Genomic DNA, 21,841 nt, shown 5'->3' with positions numbered 1-21,841 from the left:
CTTCTCTGATAAAAACCTTCCAATGTCTAAAAAGTAAATCCTCAACTTCTAAATCGAGCTTTCAAGGTCTCCCATAACTAATTTGAAACTGCCTTTCCAAGATTTTCCCAGAATACTATCATTGATGCATGTCGATCACAATGTCTAGGGTTTTAAAAAACGTGTCCTGTATTTTCCTAAACCCAAGGTATCACTGATATTGTTTTCTTTGCTCAAAATGACCGAAAGGCACCCTCTAACTCTGGTTGTTCAAATTTCATATATCTGACTAAAGCCTTCAGTAATTTCCAGGAAAAAGAAAAAGTATTGCTATGTATGACACAAGTTCATGTATGTGTGATATCCATGTGCATATACACATTTGTGGGTAGTTTAATGGATAAAAGAAAATCAAAGACACATGGACTCAGACCTGAGTCCTGCTTCACAGTTACGGTTTCTTGGGCAGATTGAATTATATTCTGTGAGACTCAGTTTACTCAGGTATAAAATGAAGACAACAATCCCTCCTGACAGCAATACTGTAAGAATAAAATAAAAGTAGTATCCTTAAAGTCTCTGGATTATAACAAGACCTCAAAAAGAATATCATTAACAATACCATTACTTCTCTAAAAATTATATAAATAAAATGAAAAAAACAAAATGGCTTCTGAAATGAATTATTTTAATTGAATTAAAAATTTAAATATGTGCCACTTACCATTTGGAAAAATGAAGGGATAAAATCAAATTAAAGCAGCACAATAAGAAAGAAAATTGAAATTTTAAGAAACAAGGCTAAACCTGTGAAGGAGGCAAAGAAAGGCCATTCTTTGTTTCCTCCTTTGATGAGGGGAATCAATGCTTCCATAGACAAAATAACTATCACACATTTTAAAAGTAAAAAAAAAAAAAGTTTAAAAACCTAAGTAAACAAAATATCTTGTGTTTTACTCCCATAGTCATTCCTAATTTGCTTCGCTGAAGGAAAATTGCTTGTTCTTTTCAAATCTCTGTTCAAATTTATACTCATCTCGTTTACTGGCATTCTTGTTTTCAAAAATGTGCACGAGAATCGTTTTTCAAATGTATATGTTAAGTGGGTTTACTTGTGAGTATAAGGGACTATCTTTCTTGAGAATCACAATAACAATTTCTGGAAAGATGGTGGAAGGAGAAAATCTTGGGTTCCACGCCTGTGTAGGAAACCATGAGCGTGAAGCTGCGTTCCTCACCGCACTTTTGCTGGCTCCTTTCCCTTCCTCCTGCTTACAGACTGGGAGAACAGGAACCAAAAACCCTGTTTCAAATATGTCTTAATCTGTGACCTTATTTCTACACCTTTCCAAGCCACTTGAGAGCTGAAGTAGGCTTGTACTAGGGAAAGAATTACTCACATGCAGCTGGTCAAAGGTTTCTCATCCCATTTGTTCCCATCTGTTCGCAGATGAAGATTTAACAAACAAATGTGGTTAGAGTCCTTACCCTCAAGTAAATTAAAATCTGTAAGTGGGAAAAAGTGTAAATGTGCAACGACAAAGAATGTGTGACGACCACACTACATTTATGTAGCCGATTTCATACTCCCCTTGTTTTCTCCTGTTTCATATCTATAACAAAGATCCCCAGCATTCCTTAGAATTATAACCTTCTTGATGACATGATTGCGACTGCTTCAGGGTTTGTTAGTCAGTTTGACTATTTGTTGAATCTCACAGAGAATTTATAAATGACTGTAAATGACTGTTGAATCTCACCGAGAATTTATAAATGACTTCATTTATTAAAAGTGTGTCTCTGACTTCATACTATCCCCCAAAGAAATGGTAAGAAGGTACCGAACCTTTGGAATGAGGTCCTACTGAACACTTAGGCATATATGCTAAGTAACTCTTGAAAATCACAATCTGTTTTAAATTTAAACGAAAACAGCATTCCAGTGGAGTTCTAAACCACTTGCGTTGGCCCTCTAATTCCACGATAAACCAAAGAGGTAAACAATCTTTCCTTCAAGTTGCTTCCTCTCACAAGGCCACACTGACGCAGACATCAGCTGGAAGAGAGGCCTCCAAGGATTAGGTGGTGTACATTACACGTAACTTGGAAACTCCAAAAAGAGTAAAATCCAATCTCAGGGACTGATCGTGCAGCTGAATTGCTTCCTCTTTTTAATTTTCTCACAAAACTGTTTGAATTCAGCTTCCCTTCTCCTTAACAGCAGCCACTTCTGACGGAAGTCTATTCTTTTCAGACTTGCTTTCTATTTAGGAAAAATTGCTTATATTGTTGTTCTCAAGCCTATTAATAACTTAGAAAAGAGTTACACATGCTGGATTTTAAACAATACACATACTTTCCTGTGGTATTTTTGCTGTTATTTCTCTATGCTCTGAATTCTATCTTTATTTCAAGAATATGAATTCAACAGTAAATTCACAAAGTGTAATATTATAGAAAATATACAGGATATATTTCCTACAGTTATACAGTTCGCTATTATAATTTCATTGTTTTTTTTTCCTGAATTTTGTCCCTAAGGCTTACATAATGGGCATATAAAAATGGAGTGTTATACTAATATTTTAATAAAAGTTTAAATATTGCGATATATAAAGCTATACTGATGTATGTTTTTATGGGTCTTTAACATATAATTACAGTGGAATGCATCTGAAGTAACATCGAAAAACACAGTTCATACCTATTAGCTTTTTCCTATTTTTCATTTGAACTAACAACAAAAAGTTCACTGGAATTATTTGGAGGAATTATTCTTTAAAATATGACATAGATTTATCTTAGTGCATAATGAATGCCTCAATTTCTAAGAGGTATTATCACCTCATGCATCAATAAGACCCCCTCCAAAAAAATCTGATACTCTACTGACACCTTACAGAATAGAGACTTCTGACTTTTTATGAGTAGTATAGAATTAGATACATTGGCTTTTTTAGATTAGACTATTTAATACATTTCTAAGAAAAAATGCTGAGACATAAAAATGTATCTTTGGCACCCAAATTCTTATCCTAGAAAAACCTATAAGAAATTCTGGTTTCCTGTTACTTTCCCAAACATCAGTCTGCTCAGGTCTGGTGACTACACTCTCTCTCTTCCAGGTCTGTGGCAGAAGTAATTCTTTCCTCACCATCAACCCTTAACCAGTTAAACCATCCCTGAAGCCTTGCAAAATAAACAGACTATAGTCCAATTCAGAGCAAGCCTTTTTCATCACTAATCCTGCCAGACGCAGCCCATTCCTCTGCCTTTACTAACGTCTGTGTTTTAATTACACATAGATTCTACCTGGTAAAGACTTCTCTTCTTTCAAGACAGCTTAAACATCCTCATCTATATAAAGATTTTCCTGACCCCGCCCCTCACCCTAGATATAATTAATAACTCCTTTATTTTGTTCCCACTGTGTGCTATACAGACTATTATAATGCCTCTAACGCTCTATTGCATTCACTTATTTACATATTTATCTCCTTCCTAGTAAACTCTACATTGCTATAGCATTTAAACAGTGTCCTATTTATCTTTTTCTGCAGTTCCTAGCAAAGAGCCTGACACATATGACACTAAACATCTGCAGAATGGGAACAACGAGGAGATAAATTTAAACTGGACTTCCACAAAAATTTTGGAAAAGGTCTTTTTTTTTTTTTTTGTTACCTAGAGAATAAACAGATTTTTCTGTTGTTCTGATTAAGGCTGAAAACAGGAAGTAGAAAACAGACTCACTTGTCCTCATCTCACTTTTCTATATTCACACACAAGTCTTCAATAATTAACTCTGACAAACATTTTTAAAACAGCAATCCCTAATCCACAGAGTTGAAGGTTGTTCAACTGTGTAGTGTTTGTGTAATATAAGCTCATTTTTTATGGGGTCTCACAAGTACCTACTGAGTTAACAGTAACGATGACCATGACCTGAGTTAAAACAGTGGCAGTCTAGCTACTCTGACTTCCTGGGGTTAATTAATCTCTTAGACTTCTTTGGCCTTTGTACCTCTGTGGAGTGAAGAAACTGTGTAAGCAATACCTACACACCTCTATTTATATAATTTAACATGCTTATATCATCCATCTAAAACAAATATTTATTGAATATTTCTCTAGGTAGATTCAAAGAAGCAAAGAAAATTAACCAACACTCTCACTTTTTATCTCAAGATTTCCAAGTTACAAAAATATACTCCTTAAATGCGGATATCTCAATTAAAAAAAGAAAAACTGGAGGGGGGATAGGGTTTTGTGATTGCTGTATTTCGTTAACTCGCTTGTTTTCAAAATAGCAGGCATTGTAATGAGTGCTTTTAGATACTCAGAGGTTAAAAGGTGTGGTATTGGATATAATAAACCCAGAAATTAACAATGATTTAATCATAATTATAAACATGACTTACACATGACAGAATTGCTCATTATATGTAGATATATTGCAGTATGTTGGGATATTTCATTACAGCCCTAATGCTAACATACTATCAATATGACAACCTTGTTACTTACATCCTTATTTTAATGGCCATATTAATTACTTAGGCACTACAGACATTTAACAGTTAACTATTAGAATTAGCTGTTAAAATTAGTTATCTATCCTAAGTGTCTACACTCAGTCTTAGCACAAAATGTTATTCCTACGGAATATAGAAAGGCCTAACTTAAGAAAACTCTTTTTGTATATTCCAATGATTGTTCTCTCATCTTTAACCTTGCTTCTCAATAAGAAGTTAATAAAGCTGCTTTAAGAGGCAAATCTCTATGCCCAGACTATGCCCATAAGCTTCAGAAACCTTCACATTTGCTATCCAACTCACTTGTAAAGCACTGACCCAAACTCAGGAAGCTGGTTGCCAGAAGTCAGCCTCTCCCCTCCTCTTCCATCTCACCTCTTCCCACCCAACCACAATCCTTGAGCTCTTGTCTGTTTCTGTGGCCCTTTGGAGGAGGAGAGCCAGGTATCAGAGGCTGAGGGAACAGCAAGGGTTCTTTTGAAGTTCCCAATCAGAAGTCAGAATGTGTTTTAACATGAAGAAAAATTACACAGTACAATTAGGACCCAAATAACCAGATTAAGAGATAAATGGGCTTTCATGGCTGGCTTGAATTCTTAACTTCTCTTTGTAACTGTTTTTCTGGAAAAACTAACTCTGAACTGAACACATTTAAATTATAAAACAAGATTTATAATTTGTTTATAAGTTGCAGAACACTATCACATGACAATTTTTATTATGAATAATATATTTTTTTAATTCTGATTTTTCTTTAAGGAGTTGAGAGTGGAGGAAGAATAGAATAGAATAGCTTGTTTTCATGAGAAAATGATGACAGGTTAGTTTTAAATTGCTGAAGAATGTTCTTTAGGAGCCTACAATTTCCTTTCACCTCATTGTTTTTCTCATTATTTTAACCAGTCTGTATTGAAAATCTAGTATGTGCCAAAAAGCTTTAATGGGTGCTGGAAAACATAGCAATAAACAAGATTCCTGATCTTACTGAGTTTACATTCTAAGAGATGGGAAGTAAAGACTGAGGAAAGGGAAAAAATATAATATATGAACAAGAGAATTCAGATGTCAATTATGTTATAAAGTAAACATAACAGCGATGTGATATTATAGGATGGGGGTGCTATTCAGAGTGGCCATTCTGAGGTGATAAATTGAGCTGAGTGTGAATGAAGGATGGATGAATGAATACATGAATGAGCAAAACACTGTGCAAAACTTCTCAGGCTTAGGGATTAACTAGAACTCAGGACCCAGGACAAGAAGGAGGCGGGCGGTTTAAGAAACTGAAAAGTGTCCACTGTGGCTGGTGCTGGGTGAATGGGTGGAGAGAGCAGGCAGTGAGATGAGAGTAGGCAGGGATGATCTTCAAGGTTTGTTGGATGGAGCTTGGAAGTTCCTCTTTTATCTAGAATAGGAAGTCACGGAAGGGTTTTAGGTGGGAGAATGACTTGAGTTGATTTAGTCTGTAAAAGGTCTGTTCCGGCTGCTGAGATGAAAACAGATTATAAAGAAAGAGGCCAGAGTAAAACCACGGGGACTAGTTTGGAGGCTAGTCCAGAAGGCGGATGGCTTAGACAGCATAACAACAGTAAAGATTGAGAGAATGGGACACAACTGGGATATATTCCAGAAGCAAAGAGATAAAATGCATTTAATTCCCCAAAATGGTTAACTCTATCCATATTTTTAAAAAGAAGTCTATACTAAAAAGTTTTAAAATATGCAAAAACTGAGAATATGAACTTAGAGTTGATTAATTTAACTTTGATTTCTGTATTCCAGAAGGGGTGAGGGCATTAATTGAGATGGGGTGGGGCTTAGAGAGGAGATCTGGGGTTGCTGTGGAATTTCGGTTTCCACACTAAATCCCATAAAGTTATTTGCACATGCCACCTTCTGCAGATAAAATCTGGCCACAAAATACACTTAGTTGTTATGTGACATGTAAATATTTCAATTTGGCAATAACATTCACCCTTATAACCAAAGCAGAGTGCCTGAAACCATGTTCCTTCCCATCCCTGGCAGAACACAGAGTATATGTTGCTGGAAGCTGAGATCCAGATGAGGCTCTGCCAGAAAGGTGGTTCTAGACTGCACACAACTAACAAGCTATAAGAAAGGCTGCTCTACTTTTATAACTGTGTTATTTTGGCCCTCATATACCTGTGGATTAGTATCTGAGTCTCTTTGCTCAGGAACTTAAAGCTCAGCTAGGCAGATAGGCAACTAAATATAAGACATTCTGTTGGTAGAGCAAGCATCTAAAACTCAAAGACACAACTTCTTGGGACTTATAGATGTATATTGAAATGTAAAAACCAATTTTGTAAGGGCCATTCATTGCAAAGATTCACAAAAGGCAGCATGATGTCAGAGAGCTAAAAAGAAGTTTGAGGAGAGGCCTGATAACATGATTAGTACAGTAGTACACCTCAATAAAGCTAGAAAAAATAAAGTTGATTGTGGTGATTGGTACAAAACTCTGTGTATATCCTAAAAGCCACTGAATTATACACTTTATATGCATGAAAAGTATGTTGTGTGAATTACATCTCAACAAAGTTGTTTTAAAAAATGTCTGCAAGAGACCATGCTGTTTGCTCCATGGAAGTGGAAGAAGAGAAACCTAGGCTCGGTTCTCCGGAAAGCTTTAGGAGAGCATTTGACTCAGAACAGAACCCAAAGGGCCTCTGCGATGCATGTGGCAGCAAGAATCACCCTTGCCTCCTCCTTTGCCTCATATTCCAGGCCTGTACTTAGAGATTTTTGAACATGATCTATTACTTGCTTAACAACTTGCATTGCAGGCTTTCTTATTATTTTTCTGATGATTTTTCCGAAGCATTTTAGGGGTATTAGCCCATTTGTCCTTCTAATTCCAAAACTGGGACTCTTCCCCCTACAGTCCACATTCGTTATATAAAGTTCTTTAGAACTATCATTAAATATGCACAAAAACAATGTTTTTCAGATGCTGATTTTCCCTAGTTAGAAACATCAAAAGAAGTCTTTAAAAAGTCAAGGATAGTTTACGTTTCTGAGGCTGTAATAAAAGATTCCAAACTGGTATTTTCTGGTAAAGTCTGGATTTGCCTCACAAATTTTCCTAGTAACAAAGCCATGTTGCAAACATGATAATGTCACTGCAGCCTCATTCAGAATATTACTCACTCTTTCTGTTGCTTTGCTACTTCAGCACTTGGGAAAGTTTGAATTTCCCAGTAGTGTGACCATGATACTATTTTTGTATCTTCAGAGTCCACTTATTTTCAGCTTAGTAAGAACAGTCTATAGTTGAGCTAAATTTTGAACGCTTGGTGAAAAATAAAGAAAGAAATAAGGAGCTGGATTTTATTACTAAAAGATTTTACAATTAAAACTTTTGCTATGTAAAGAAAATGTATACTTGAGAAAGCAAAAATAAAATACATTATTTCTTCTGAAATTTAATATTCATGTTTCACTCCATTTTGAATACCATTATTGCCTTAATTCCTCAAAGCACATACTTGTGAATAGCATAATGTTAATATCCTTGGTTGCACAAGGGATTATAAAGTTATTTGATAATCACTAGTTATGAATTTATTTCACGATTGATTACAAGTTCATATGAAATTCAAAAATAACAATAATGTCAAAAATGTAAAGTCATCAGAGAAACTTAGATTCATGAAATGAGGGGGAAAAGCTCAAACTAGAGCTCTGATCTTCTATATGTAACATGATTAGGTTAGACACACTAGCAGGGTGTTACTTGCCTTAGGCATAAAAATTTTCAAAGCAATCAAAAAATATAAATAAATAAATGGACCAAGGGAAAATTCACTAATTCCTATTCATCAAACTTCTGTAGAAGGTTCTCTTTTGAGAAAAGAAAAATACCAATGGAGGGTGGTGCGGTGAGAGATGAGGAGACCTGACCTTCTGGGCAGTGGCAGCTGGTAGCTCCAGGGTCCAGCTTCCCTTCAGCAAGCTTTTTTGACCAGCGGTCCCAGAGTTCTGCCCTCTTCCCGTGCTCCCTCTTCCCCCTTCTCACGTGTGGCATGAAACAGCCTCTTCCATTTCCTCCCTACCCATTTATTCCTTAACCTTTGACATCTAAGTTTCGTCGTCTCTCTCCAAGGTTTCCAGAGTCCCTGTTCTGGCCAAATAGGAGGACCAATCTCTTCACTGACGCTAAATCCTTCCATTTGAAAGCTTTTTTTCCTTCCTTGGCCTCAGAAACTTTAACCATGTTTTAATTATTTGCTTCTAATGATTCTTCTCATTCCACACAGCACAGTGTTTTAAACACAGGTTTTGGAGCCAGACAGACTTGGGTTCGAATCCTTCTTCTGGCTGCCACATTCTTTCTTGTGAAGGTTAGGGCAGGTAACTGGACTTAGTCCTTTTTTTTTTTTTCTGTCTGTCTCCCTTCCATTTAAATTTCGGCCTTTTCTATTTAAGTCAAATAAAACCACAGGTTTTGCATTCACCTTAAAATTGTCTACCTCCTTTGGTGACAGAGGAAATCTCATTAGTTCTTGATTTATGGGACAGTATGGCATTGTGGTTAAAGACAAGAACCAGGGCCTGGCTGCTGCCTGCCTTCAAAACCAGTTCTGTCACTTACCACTATGCGACCTAGGGCAAGTAAACTCTTTGTGCTTTGATTTCCTCATCTGTAAAATAGAAATAATAGTAATACTTATCTCATATAATGCTTAATAACTATTAATGCTTGTTAAATAAAATGTAATTTGTAATGTGGTCTTTTCACTGATTTAAAGAGAGAAGTGAAACTGCAAAACTTTCATAAAGCAAAACGGGGTGTTTTTATCAGCTGCTTACTCCTTCATTTGAATTCCCATTGCCACTCCCATTGTTCAAGCTCACAACTCACCATAACCAGGTGATAAGAGCTTCCCACCTGCCTCTCTAAACTAATCTTGTTAATTTCAGCCTCTCATCTACTTTAATCCATTTTTCATTTAATCAATTAAATTTCATTTAATTGACAGATTAATCCTTAAAAACACTCCTTTCATGTCATTCCCTTTGGGGCTCACGCCATCGGTGATGCCCTAAGGTCCTCAGACAATATGCAACAGCCTCACCTGCAGTTGGCTTATCTATTTCTCCATGCGCATTTGCGGGCCTTACCTAAGTGGAACTCCCCAGGTCCACTATGCTCGTCATGCTTTTATTCTTGTTCTTGTCCCTGTCCAGAATGTGCCACATTCTAAGTTTTCGAATCTTACACATCCTTCAACAACCAGTTCAGAGTAGTTTCTTGGAGCCTTTTCTAGCTAGAGCCCCCATCCGTGGCCTCGCAGCGCTATGCCGTGTGCTGGAGAAACAGAGAGCTTCTGGTAACAGAACAGTTGGTTCTTATCCCCAGGTTACTGTTTTAGACTGTGATTTACACATTTCATCCATGCTGATCTCAAAATTGTGCATATGGTTGATGAGGTGGGAAGCAGCTGAGTTCACAGACGAGTGCTGGCCCTCACCAGGGGTAAATAGGGTTTGCTTAGTGTCTTTTTTGTTTTAATTTCACTACTGGACAACTGAAAGGGCATTCATAGTGATGGATGTGGTACTATTTTGGCCACATTGATGAGCATATCCAAACTAAGAGTCAAATAATTTAATAAGTTCAATTTAAATGTATATTCATATCTGTGTGCAGAATGCTCTTTATTCATGTTTATTCACCAAATTAATCTCTACATAAAAAAAAGATACAATTAAATACCTCAGAATATTTTATACAAAAAATAAATAAAAGCCTTACATACTTAATACTATTAAAGTGGAGGCACTCACAACTCTCTATAAGAAAGAAAAAATTAGGAGTTTGGGGGCTAGTTATACTCTTTCTAGTGGTTTATGTCTAAAAACAACACAGAAGTTCTGCAGAGTGTGAAATGCTGTAAGACCAAAATAAAAGCCTAGACTCTACTCTGGGTTGTACATTAATTCACTTGTCTAAGGATATTTCCTTTTCTTATTAACCCAGAGTCAGGGGTGGGGGGACAGGGGACCAGAAGGAAGCCATCTCAAAGGCAGTGACAATTTAAATGAAAGTAAAAATTTAATCGATGTAATTTCTTAAGTTTTTGTAGTAAGGATAACAGATTGACAGTGTGGGTTTAGTAAGAATAACAGCAAGCAGTGACAGCTGTACAACCAGAGATGTGCTTGCATCACAATGCAGTGAAGCCACTTTCTGAACAAGCGGGATGGGGAAACCCACCCCAGACTTACTGATTCTGTATCCGAATCTCAACAAGAGGCCTACCTCAAAGTTTAGGAAACATTTTCCTAATCTACTTACATCTGCATTAACACATAATCATAAATGTTCCACTGAATAAATGACTCTTTGTGCTGTTCAATCTCCTAATCCTCAAAGCAAGAACCAATTTTGATCCCTGTACTTAAACTCTTAATTACTTTTAAAGTAACAAAAGCAGAAACAATAAAGGATACTCTGGTTAAAAAGTGATTAACGAAAACTTCCAACTAATGACAAGTTCTGATCAATTAAAATTTTACAATTTTGGTCTTACTCTGCTTCAACCCATGAGAATATGCTTATTAGATACATTTTTCTGACCCTACGCACACCATGACTTTGTTGAGCTGGCAGTCTCAACAAAACAGTGCAAGCTGCAGGGACAGAAACCAGGCCTCACAGCAGCCAGAAGGAGCCAGTATTTGGGAGGTCACACGTGTTTTCTGGCTTCAATCACATGCTGTCAATGATTCTCAAAGTCTCCAAGATGCGAGATAGTCACAGCTAGAATGATATAACCTGCATTTTAAAGCGGAGTTAATTGGCAGGAGTATCTGAGCAGAATCCCACCTGGGAAACAAGATGACATTGCAAAATGAAATCTCAAAATATTGCAGAATATGGAAACTGGACAATACACCAATAGCCCAAATTTTGCTAAATTCTAGAAAACAGCTCTCTGAATTTTAAGGCAATTCCCTGTCCCTTCTTGAAGAGAAAGCCTATGTAGATAAAACTCCTGCACATCCAGTGGCTACCAAAAATTTATGTTTAAGTATCACAGATTCTCAGATCTTCTCAATGTCATCTGAATTTGGATAATTTATAGGCTGGCTGTTAAACTTAATCATTTTACATATACTTTTTTCCTGGACAAATTTGGTTTTCAGTTTCAGAAAATGTGCTTAAGCCACACAAAGAACAGTGAAAACAAAACGAAACAAATATTTCCCTCTGGTTAAGTTTATTAATCAGAGTAAATGCGGTTCTACCTTAGCATCATGTTTTCTATGAGGAAACTTGTTCTTTTTTTAGAGTTGGAGAATTGCTTTTCCTGACAGAACCCCTAGAACTGAGAACCCTGAACTGCAAACTTGTCCTTTGTCCTAGTTGTTTACCAGTCTTATCAGGCACACATGGATTGGCAATGTGATTCTAAGATAAAAATTCCAAAGATATAATTAGATATTTTTCCGAGAAACATCACCCAATGCCATAAAAATCTGTTTGCTGTTTTTCACTTCATATTTGAAGTGAATGGCCTCACAATTTCTTGCTTTTCAAGCATTTTCTCTCAGATAAATGAAAAATGTTAACTTAGCACTGAAGAAATAAAATATTTATTTATTTTACTTTTTAAAATAAATAATTAAATTATTATTTATTTTACTTTTTAAAATAAATAATTAAATTATTATTTATTTTACTTTTTAAAATAAATAATTAAATTATTATTTATTTTACTTTTTAAAATAAATAATTAAATTATTATTTATTTTATTTTAGAATAAATAATGCTGAAAAATATATTTAATCTCAAACTTCTGTGACACTTCAATAAACTCACTTTTCTATAAAAACACATTACTTACAGCTTATAACAGCATAAATGTAATGAAAATAATTTTATGCCCCTGAATTTAACTATACATGATGATCGATAGATCTATCCCAAGCCAGTGACGTACAGCTTTCTTATAGTGCCTTACCAATTCATGAGTTCGATTTTAAACAAAGGGGATAAAAAGAGAAAGGTAGGAACTCTCAGATGTGTAGTCTCTAGGCTGCAGAAGAATATTCTCTAGCCCAGTGAAAGTACTGTGAAAACATCTTAAATTTTCTAAGTTCATCTTTGCTGGAGCCTGAAACCAGTTTTGCAAAAAGAAAATCTTCTACTGCCACCTGCTGGTAGTAGATTCTCAAAGATGCTGGAATAACAAACCAGATTAAAGTGGAGCTTTTGACCTTTAAAGCGGAAATAATCTTTGGATTCTTATTTACCTTCCTCCACTTGTGGAGATATGTATAATAAGTTTTGTGATAAATTACAACATATATAACATATACACATTTCTAGAAGTAGAGAAATAGAGCCAGAGGAACACATTTTCCCGACTTCTGACTGCCTCACTACTGCTTCAAAAGGAAGTCAGAACTATCCCATTTTTATTCTTCCCTTTCCCACAAAAGCCATTCAACTTAGTCCTAGGTCAGCAATAAAGATTTGAACTGAATGGTCTTGGCAGACCTGCCTGCAGAGTATTCACAACTCGTACACTCTAAGGTCAGCTAGAGAAGTTTCACTCTCTCGGCCAAAGAACCACAAGGCAAACCTGTATTTTTGAAGACTTCTCCAGAGGAAACTTAAAATCTAAGGATGTCAACATAACATCGATAAATGATCCCAAATGAGAGATTCGTGGCTGGAACTGGAATACCCCTTTTGGCAAAATTCTATAACTGGAGATATAAACATAATTTTAAAATTCAGAAAGGGTGGGCCCAAGTTCCTGTAGTCAGCTTCATTTCTTTTTTGGTGAGTCTAAGAATTTTAAAAAGCCTTTGCTAAAGGGTTTTAAGCGAGGTGATTATTCTCTTTAATTTAGAGGGTATTTTAAAAATCAAAGTAGATAGGTAAACTGTTTTTGAGGAAATAGTAGTTTCTATCAACAATATATCAATTCTCCCTGCCAAAAATAAACCATGGAAATTATTTTCACTTTATTTCATGTTGCAAGTCATGCATACATTATAGGACTTTTTATGCTACTTTGCTTCATCTATTTTAAAAATATACTGAAAAACTTGGATTTGACTAACCATTTTCTCTAAAATTAAAGTACAATGTGAATCAGAAGGCAACGCCCCAACATATAAATCCTGAGTCTTTCTTTAACATCCCTAGACATGAGCAAATTTGTCTGCTAGGACACTGAAGAGTTGTCTGTAATTCTATGGTTCTATAATTAAGACTTGTACAAATTCAGCTGCCAAAAAATCACCAGAGTGGGTGGTGAAAACAGCCAAGTAAACTCTAATTATGGAAGGCAGGTTTTCTAAGATCTTACATACAAGAAGCAAAGGCAAGATCAGACAGCTAAGAGAGTTACCACGGCAATATAAATAGCCTTGTCAAATTCAATGTAACCCCCACCCCCACTCCCACCGCCTTTGGTAATAGCTGTTATCTCCCATAGTTCATAGGTACTTTAAAAAAGCAATCTGGGATCCTCTGCTTGGACTCCAGCACTTAATTATTCCCGAAAAATACAGTTATGAAATTTATATATGTCATTTTCACTCCTAGAACAAGATAAGGCAATGGAAGTCCAATGCTCCAGACAATTTTCCATTTTATCTTTCAGCTCCTCTACTAGAATTATTTTTCAAAATTCTGTTTAGAGTTCAATAAAATGCCATTTCCATTCTAAAAGACAGTGTGCAAATCATAAGTGTGTATAGCACAATAAATTTACCTAAATCGAACACATGCATGTAACCAACACCCAATCACCAGCATTTTTTGCACTCCAGAAGTGCCCCCACCCACCCAGAAAAGAGGAAATTTTATTTTATACAATAATGTTATACAGTTCTCTCAATAAGAACATTGTATAGTATATTCTTACTGTCTGGATCTGCAATTACAGCCTTAAAGTAGAAGGGATTATGCATTTTCCCCTTTGTTTTTACATTTATGCCCATTTTTCCTCTTATCAACCAACTGTGTGAACTTTATTCTAGTACAAGATCAGATATCACCTCCTCTATGAAGACTTTCTTGACCTTCGCAGAAAAATGAATTAAGTCCTCATCTATATTCACAGAGTAGTTTGCAAATAGTCTATGTTTACACTTATCACACTGAATTATAGTTATTTGTATGGACATCTACTGTTCTTGACTATGAGGATCTCATGGACAGAAAAGGCATTTAATCTTTTCATCTGCAGTCTGTGCTTTAAACTGTATGCTTTAAACTGCATGCTAATGAATGACTGTTTTTCAAACTATTTCTTCTGCCATTGACACCTGAACAATTTTTCAAAGAAGAATATTCTAATATTAAATGAAGCAAAATATATTATCTAGATGTTTTACCTATATATCATCTTAATGCCCTCCAAAAATGAGTATATTTTTATTTAAAAAATTAAATAAAATGTGCTAATTTAAATACATATATAAACATTAATATTATATTTAACATCTATAAGTTGACAATATAATGCTTTGTGATAAGAAGTAGCTATTTTCTTGTAAGCAATGATATTAAGGTATTTTGCTGCAGAAAGTTCACGAAAATATACTTTTTAGGCCCGATAACTCTCATTTCCTTTTACCACTCTCCTTTCCCCATCTTCTTCCATACAAAACTAAAGAAGCCTATTTCAACTCATTTGAACTTAAATATTACTTACACATTCAGTTCAAGGATCATAGAAGAAACATGAACATCTCATAAAAGTCAGAAATCCCAGGGCTCTCCTACCTGTGTACCTAAGCTGGCTGCCATCATGTGAGTCAGAAGTTTAGCTGCAAACATGGAATACCTGGCACAGAAGATATGGGAAAGAACAGCCAGGCAGAGACCTGTAAGAACACAAAAGTCCTCATGTGGTTTTACCATCCATGAACAAACAGCAGCATCATGAAAAGCTTTGAGACAGTTAAGCACATAAGGCCTGCAGCCTGCCTATGCTGCATAACACGGTATCTCTGGGAATGATTACACCGTAATTTTAATTTACTCCATTTTGCATGACATGTAAAATCTTTACACTTATCACTCAAGCCCAAAGGGTAATTTTAATTTTCAAATATCTACATATTCATTTCTCTACTAAAAAAGTCACAAATTAAGCACATTACTACTGTCATTAATTTTATTAATAATTTCATTTGGTGTTCTATGTTTCCATTAGACTAGTTTTACTGTTTAAGAAAAGAATCATATTCCAATCTATTTTTTTAAGACAAAGTGCTTGGCTAAACATATATTTAGGGAGCTGAACAGGATTTTTCAGGCATAAAATTGTGAATGGTACTACCAAAACTCAGGTTCAGTAATTATTCCTTTTTACCGACTAAGACTAGTTCTATAATTACAACGGTGGTGATATGAATTTTAAAAACAACCTTATGCTTACTGGGTGCTAAAATCAGGAACAAAATATGTTCTTTCCCCCTTAGATAACTTTTAACTTAAACATTTACATTTCTAAGTGGAGTGAGAAAAATTCTTCTTATTTCCTTTAAATCTAATTGAATTTACATATTTATACTACATCAAGGGGATGATTAAACCTCAGCCCACAAGGAGTCTACTTTTTTTGCACAGAAATGTCTCTCATAACCCCTTTTAGAAAAAGCGTTCAATATATTTAGGTTTTAATAGAGAAAAAAACATCTGTATAGGAAGTGAAACTCTGCATTAGTTAAGGCTTTTGACCTAGAAATTTGGCAAGATATCTGGAGTAATCATTTTTAGGAAGGCTGCCATGGGATGTTCTGGGTCAGGTGTGCAGATTCTGGGGCTGCCTCCAAAATCCACCCACACAGGTACACAGGGCATCCAGAAACTACAGAGTCATGCCTGATTTTGCACCTTTACTCAGGTCGTCTACAAAATCGAAGCTGATGTTCTGAACCAACTAATGCCACACTTTGAATTTCCTATGATGATCAAGCTAGCTTACATTCAAGGTTTAAGTTGTGTGTGCGTGGCGGGGTGGGGGGGATACACCGACTTAAAAGCAGGGCCTTGCAAGTTTTTTTCTTCATTATAGGCTACATTGTCACAAGTATCTGCTCTGCTGTAAGTTTACTGGGGTGCAAGGTAACAACATCAGGCCAGGGGATTTAGTGCTGGGCAAAGGAGAAACACGAGTCAACTGTTTTAGTCACAGCCTTTCCCTTTAACTTGGTAATATTCCAGCATACTCCCATTTCATATGCAAATTTTTAGTACAGTTAAACATGACCAACTCAGGAATATTTAATTAAGTATATTAAGCTTCAGTTAAAATGCTAGTGTGATACCTGGTGCAGTCCAGGATTCAAAGCCCATGACAGGAAAGTGGTCTAGAGTCTATAGCCTGTAACTGTAATAGCCATTTAAAATTGAAATTCTATTTTAAATTTCTGTTTCTCATCCTATTGGTTTATATATTGAATAGATTTAAAGAAATAAATACTTCAGTTACCAAGTTTCGAAAGCCTGATATTTAAAGAAATTTAAAGAAATGAATATTTGAGTTTCCAAGTTTTTACAGCACTATATGCTAAGTATTTATCTTTTATTTTCTTTCTCTGATATTGAATAGTTGTATTTAGCATACATGATTTAAACTTAAAAGTCAGGTTTTTAAATTGTAACAATGTTTTGGTTTAAATTTCCTTAATATAAATATGTAAACACAGGATATGCAATGTTATTACTCTAAATAGATTTTTTAAAAAGGAAGAATTCTAGGTATTACCTAGAATTTTGCACTCTAAACAGTTTTTAAAAAAATTGATTTTGGCTACTTGAATAATTTTCCTATTTTTTTCTAAAAAAGAGCAAATAGATTGGAATATGATTCATTTCTTAAAGTTCACTAACATAAATGACTTTTCTATATGATTTGAAAGTGAAAGGGAAGATAAATTACCATTAACAAAATGATAGCCATCAATAATTTTTAATTTAGATATGAAAAACTTTAAAAAACAGATTATTTTGCTATTATCAAACTGGACCAAAGAGCCTCTTATCTCTATATGCAATATTTGAATGTTTCCATGTGTATAAACATATGTAATGTTTGCATATGAACATGCATATCCAATAAACCTCTCTATTATTTAGCATTCCTTAAGAATGGAATCTACTTTCCAAATTACTTAAGTTTATCCCTCCATGAGCCAAATATTAAACTTTTCTGATGAAAATTTCTTTAAAATATTTATAAATTTTGTAGCTGTCTTTCTATCTGTCTATATCTGTCTTCTCTACGAATAAATCTAACCAAAACCAAACGATCACTGCATTATTAAATCATTGTTAACTTGTTAGCTTAGTTGTTTTCTATTTCCCCACCTAATGCTGGCTGTAACTGTCACTTTTTCTACTTTCTGTTTCTCATCCCTATTGATTCTCCTGTTCCTACAACTCTTCCCTCAGCACGATGCCTCCTGGTTATTGCTACTAAAAGTTTTCCAGGTTGAATAAAAGTCAATATGAAACCCCTGAGAGTACACAAGTTCTATTCAGTAGGGGAAGGGATTTATTCCAGAATGATGAAGTTGCCAGGAGACCTGCTTCTAGATGATCAGGGTGTGAAACCTGTGAGGTTCAACGGAGTAGTCACTTGAAATTTAAATTCTACTTTAAATTTAAATCAAATTAACTTTAAACAGAATTAAAAATTCAGTTTTTCACTCATCCCAGCCACATTTCACAGGCTCGATAACCAGATGTGGCTGGTGGCACCATACTGGACAGCACAGAACACTACAATCACCATAGAAAAATCACTGGAGAGTTAGACAAGAAAGCAAGAGAGAATATGTTATAGTTTAGAAGAATTTTTATTAAAAACGGCTAAAATGAGATGGTTTGGGACTTGAAGGTGTGAACTTAACTCATATAGCCACAGCATACATCAATATTGGAGGATGTCAGATTGACACTGTGTATTCATTTATTATTAATTTAACAAATAGCTATTGAAAAACTACTCTCTGTCAGGGCTGTGTTGGACAATGGAGACACAATACGTAAAAAGCTAGTTATTTGCTGCTCTCCCACTGCTCGTCTCTCTGTTTCTATCTGTGTCTCCTCCCAGACAGAGGCTGGTTTATGGAAGGTCATGGGACAAAATTCTGGACAGAGAAATGTACAGAAAAACATTCTGGAAGATTTTTCAGGAAAGTTTTCATTGTTCTTAAAACAGGAAGCAAATAAGTACTTAGAGCTGCTGCAGCCAGCTCAAGGCGACATAGGGGCAAGGCTGAAAAAAATAAAATAAAATCTTTGAGGTGAGCAAAACAGAAAAATGAGAAGAGGCTGGGCTCCTGATGATGCCATTGAGGTGCTGAATTAATCAACCCTGGCACTAAATCTGCTTATTTAAGATATTTGAGTTGTCATATGTTACTCGCAGCCCACCTCATTCTATATTATACACCTATATGTACATAGCCAGAGAAATCCAACATTTTTTATGCCATGTCAGAATTAAAACTAAGCTCTCTGACTTATCACCTACAGTTATCCTTCAAACTACTTTTTCTTAAGGTTCTTACACATTCTTTTCTTATTCTTGTGAATAACTCCCCCTGTGATAGTCACAATGAGGCTGTTCTGATATACCCTCCCCGTAATTATAATGGCTATCTTAGGGCGGTAATTACAGTGAATATGACCTTGATATTTTTGGAAGAATTTGACACAAAATTTTAGAAAATATTTCTCATTTTAAAAAATTATTTGAAAAGAGTGAGTGGCATCTGATAAAGTTATAAAGTTTTTCTGAAGAAAACAATCAAAATCTCAGCTTGTAAAATATAAAAGGTACAACTGAAATATTCTTGCAGCTTAATAAACCTTGAACAAAATAATAAGCACGCTTCAAAGGACTTTGAATTGTATTTATTTACTTGTCCTGTAAGTCTTATTATGTAGCAATTTATAGACAATTACTTCCTGTTACTTGCTGTAAATTTGACATTGTGTTGGCATTTATCCCTTAGTAATCTATGAAGCAAATAAACCATCAGCCATTTAAAAAGGAAAGCTTTAGTTTGACTAATGGGTTAAATACTTCTCCGCCATAAGAAGACAAAATTAAAAAAAAAAAAAAAAAAGAAATGTGAGGTTATGTCCATCTCTAATCTCAGCTTAAAAACATTCCAAACATAAGAGACACCTACAAGAGCATCAAACGCTACCTAGTTCATGTATTGATAGTAAACTGAAATGGGTTATGGAATGTTCCAGGGCTCGTTAAGATCACAAGGCCATTTCTGAACTGTATTCAGAGCCAAAATCAGGATGATTCCAATCCAATAGCCTATCTTTGATAGTACAACATCAATAGAGTTATAAGAATCGGAGTAAACTTCTTTGACATTATCCTCCAAATAGTAACAGGTACTTCAAACTATGCTTAGGTTCCTTAATAATTATATCATCTTGCATTATCATCTAAAGTTATTCTAAGTTGTACTTCTCCCAAGTCACCTTTGAGGTGAGTTCCATAACGTTACACTAATGTACACGGTTGTGTTTCACTTTTCTTTCTATCTTTTTAGCTTCCTGGGATACCCTTAGTTCAGTTTCTTAGAATTTGGTAAGCTGGTTTACAATTTTAAAAGTCACAAGTATATGCCCCGATCTTTCAGCTTTTCAAGCAGGGGATTACTAAACTTTGTGGCCTGTAAGCCCATTTCATATACTGATTATTTTAGTTGTTCTGCTCTAGTACAGCAACCAGAACTGCGAACTAGAATTGGAATAGACATTGTGACTTTTCCTGAGGTAAATAAAGAGGCTTAATTTCTGCCTAATTGTATGTTACCACATTTCATGAAAAGAGCTAGCCAGATTGCTTACAAATTCAGAGGGCTATTCAGTGTAGCCTGACCTATATTATAGAATGTGTATGTAAGATTCATCAAATTCTCTTCTCTAGTTCCTGAGAGCCCATCAGAGATGGACATTCATCTGCACCAGAAGAAGTCCAGACTTTATGTCTCTTCTTCTAAAGAACAGGCAATGTACGTTGCAATAAGTCACAAGCAGAGAGAAAAAAACAAACAATACAGTTGACCCCTTGAACAACACATGTTTGAACTGCATGGGTCCACTTATACGCAGACTTTTTCAAGTGACAATTTGAAAAAACTTGCAGAAGAACTGCAGAGCCTAAACAGACAACACAATCTTATGGTATTAATAAATACAGTACAGTACTATAAGGGCATTTTCTCTTCCCTATGATTTTCTTAGTAACATTTTCTTTTCTCCAGCTTACTTTATTGTAAGAATATCGTATATAATACTTACAAGATACAAAATATGTGTTGACTGTTTACATTATTAGTCAAGGCTTCCGGTCAGGCTATTTATAGTTAAGTTTTTAGAAAGTCAAAAGTTATACATAGATTTCTAAGTGTGTGTGGCGGGGTCAGTGCCTCTAATTCCCACATTGTTTTGGGTCAATTATAATTTCAAATATGACTCAAAATAAAAAGGAGCAAAAGTAGACATTGATATTTAGGTGTTCATTCTAGAATACAATAACAAATCTATGAAGCCTTTGCTAGAGTGAGTTGCAAAAGTATATATTTATTAACAATTCTTTTAGGAAATATTTTATAGTCCTGCTAGTCTTCTATAAAATCAAGATAATGGTCTGTCTTCAATTTTTAAAACTCTTTGTTTTGATATTCACTATTTAGAACAAGTGATATATTTTTGTGGATCACAGTAGCACTTGGATTTATGTCTCCATGGAAATATATAAAATAACATCTAGATTTATTTCAGCATTTTATTTTGTGTCTTTATTTCACCAATCTATGAAATTTCTGTAAATATATTAACATTAAAGTCATATTTGATGTCTTCTTCCAGTTTTGGAACTATGAGAACCTAGAAGAATCTATTAAGCAAGAAATGTCATCCTTATGAAAAATGTTATTAAGAATAAGAAATTATTAAGACTTCCAACCATATTATCAATACAGCAAATGAAAATAATTCCATAGTTACTCAAAGTGAAATTGTAGGTAAATAGTTTGACAGACATTAATACAATTGAAATTTCTATTCCTGCCAGAAACAAAGCCTAGATGTGGAAATAGAAGACTATTTTTTAACACAGTGGTTGGGCATATTTAGAGCTCCTAGGCTGTAGAATACAAGTAAACCAAAGAGGTAGTTTTTGTGGTTTTTCTTTTAATAAAAATATAAACTGCTTTGTATATGTTATCTCACACAATCCTGACATTCTACTTCAGACGCTTCCCCCTAAATCATAAGACTATGAAC

General features: G+C 35.0%; 1 protein-coding gene across 1 annotated transcript in view; it reads right to left on the bottom strand.

Moving 5' to 3' along the window:
* The window catches only part of ADGRV1 (adhesion G protein-coupled receptor V1), a 494,515-nt gene that overhangs the window by 257,576 nt on the left and 215,098 nt on the right, over nucleotides 1-21,841 (bottom strand). The window contains exon 86 of the mRNA XM_023522723.1: nucleotides 15,293-15,393. Coding sequence (XP_023378491.1) covers nucleotides 15,293-15,393 — 101 coding nt within the window. The remainder of the gene's footprint in view (nucleotides 1-15,292; nucleotides 15,394-21,841) is intronic.

This window comes from Pteropus vampyrus, unplaced genomic scaffold, assembly GCF_000151845.1.
Source record: "Pteropus vampyrus isolate Shadow unplaced genomic scaffold, Pvam_2.0 Scaffold11, whole genome shotgun sequence".
Lineage (NCBI taxonomy): Eukaryota > Metazoa > Chordata > Mammalia > Chiroptera > Pteropodidae > Pteropus > Pteropus vampyrus.
This window is presented reverse-complemented; position numbering and strand designations above follow the sequence as displayed.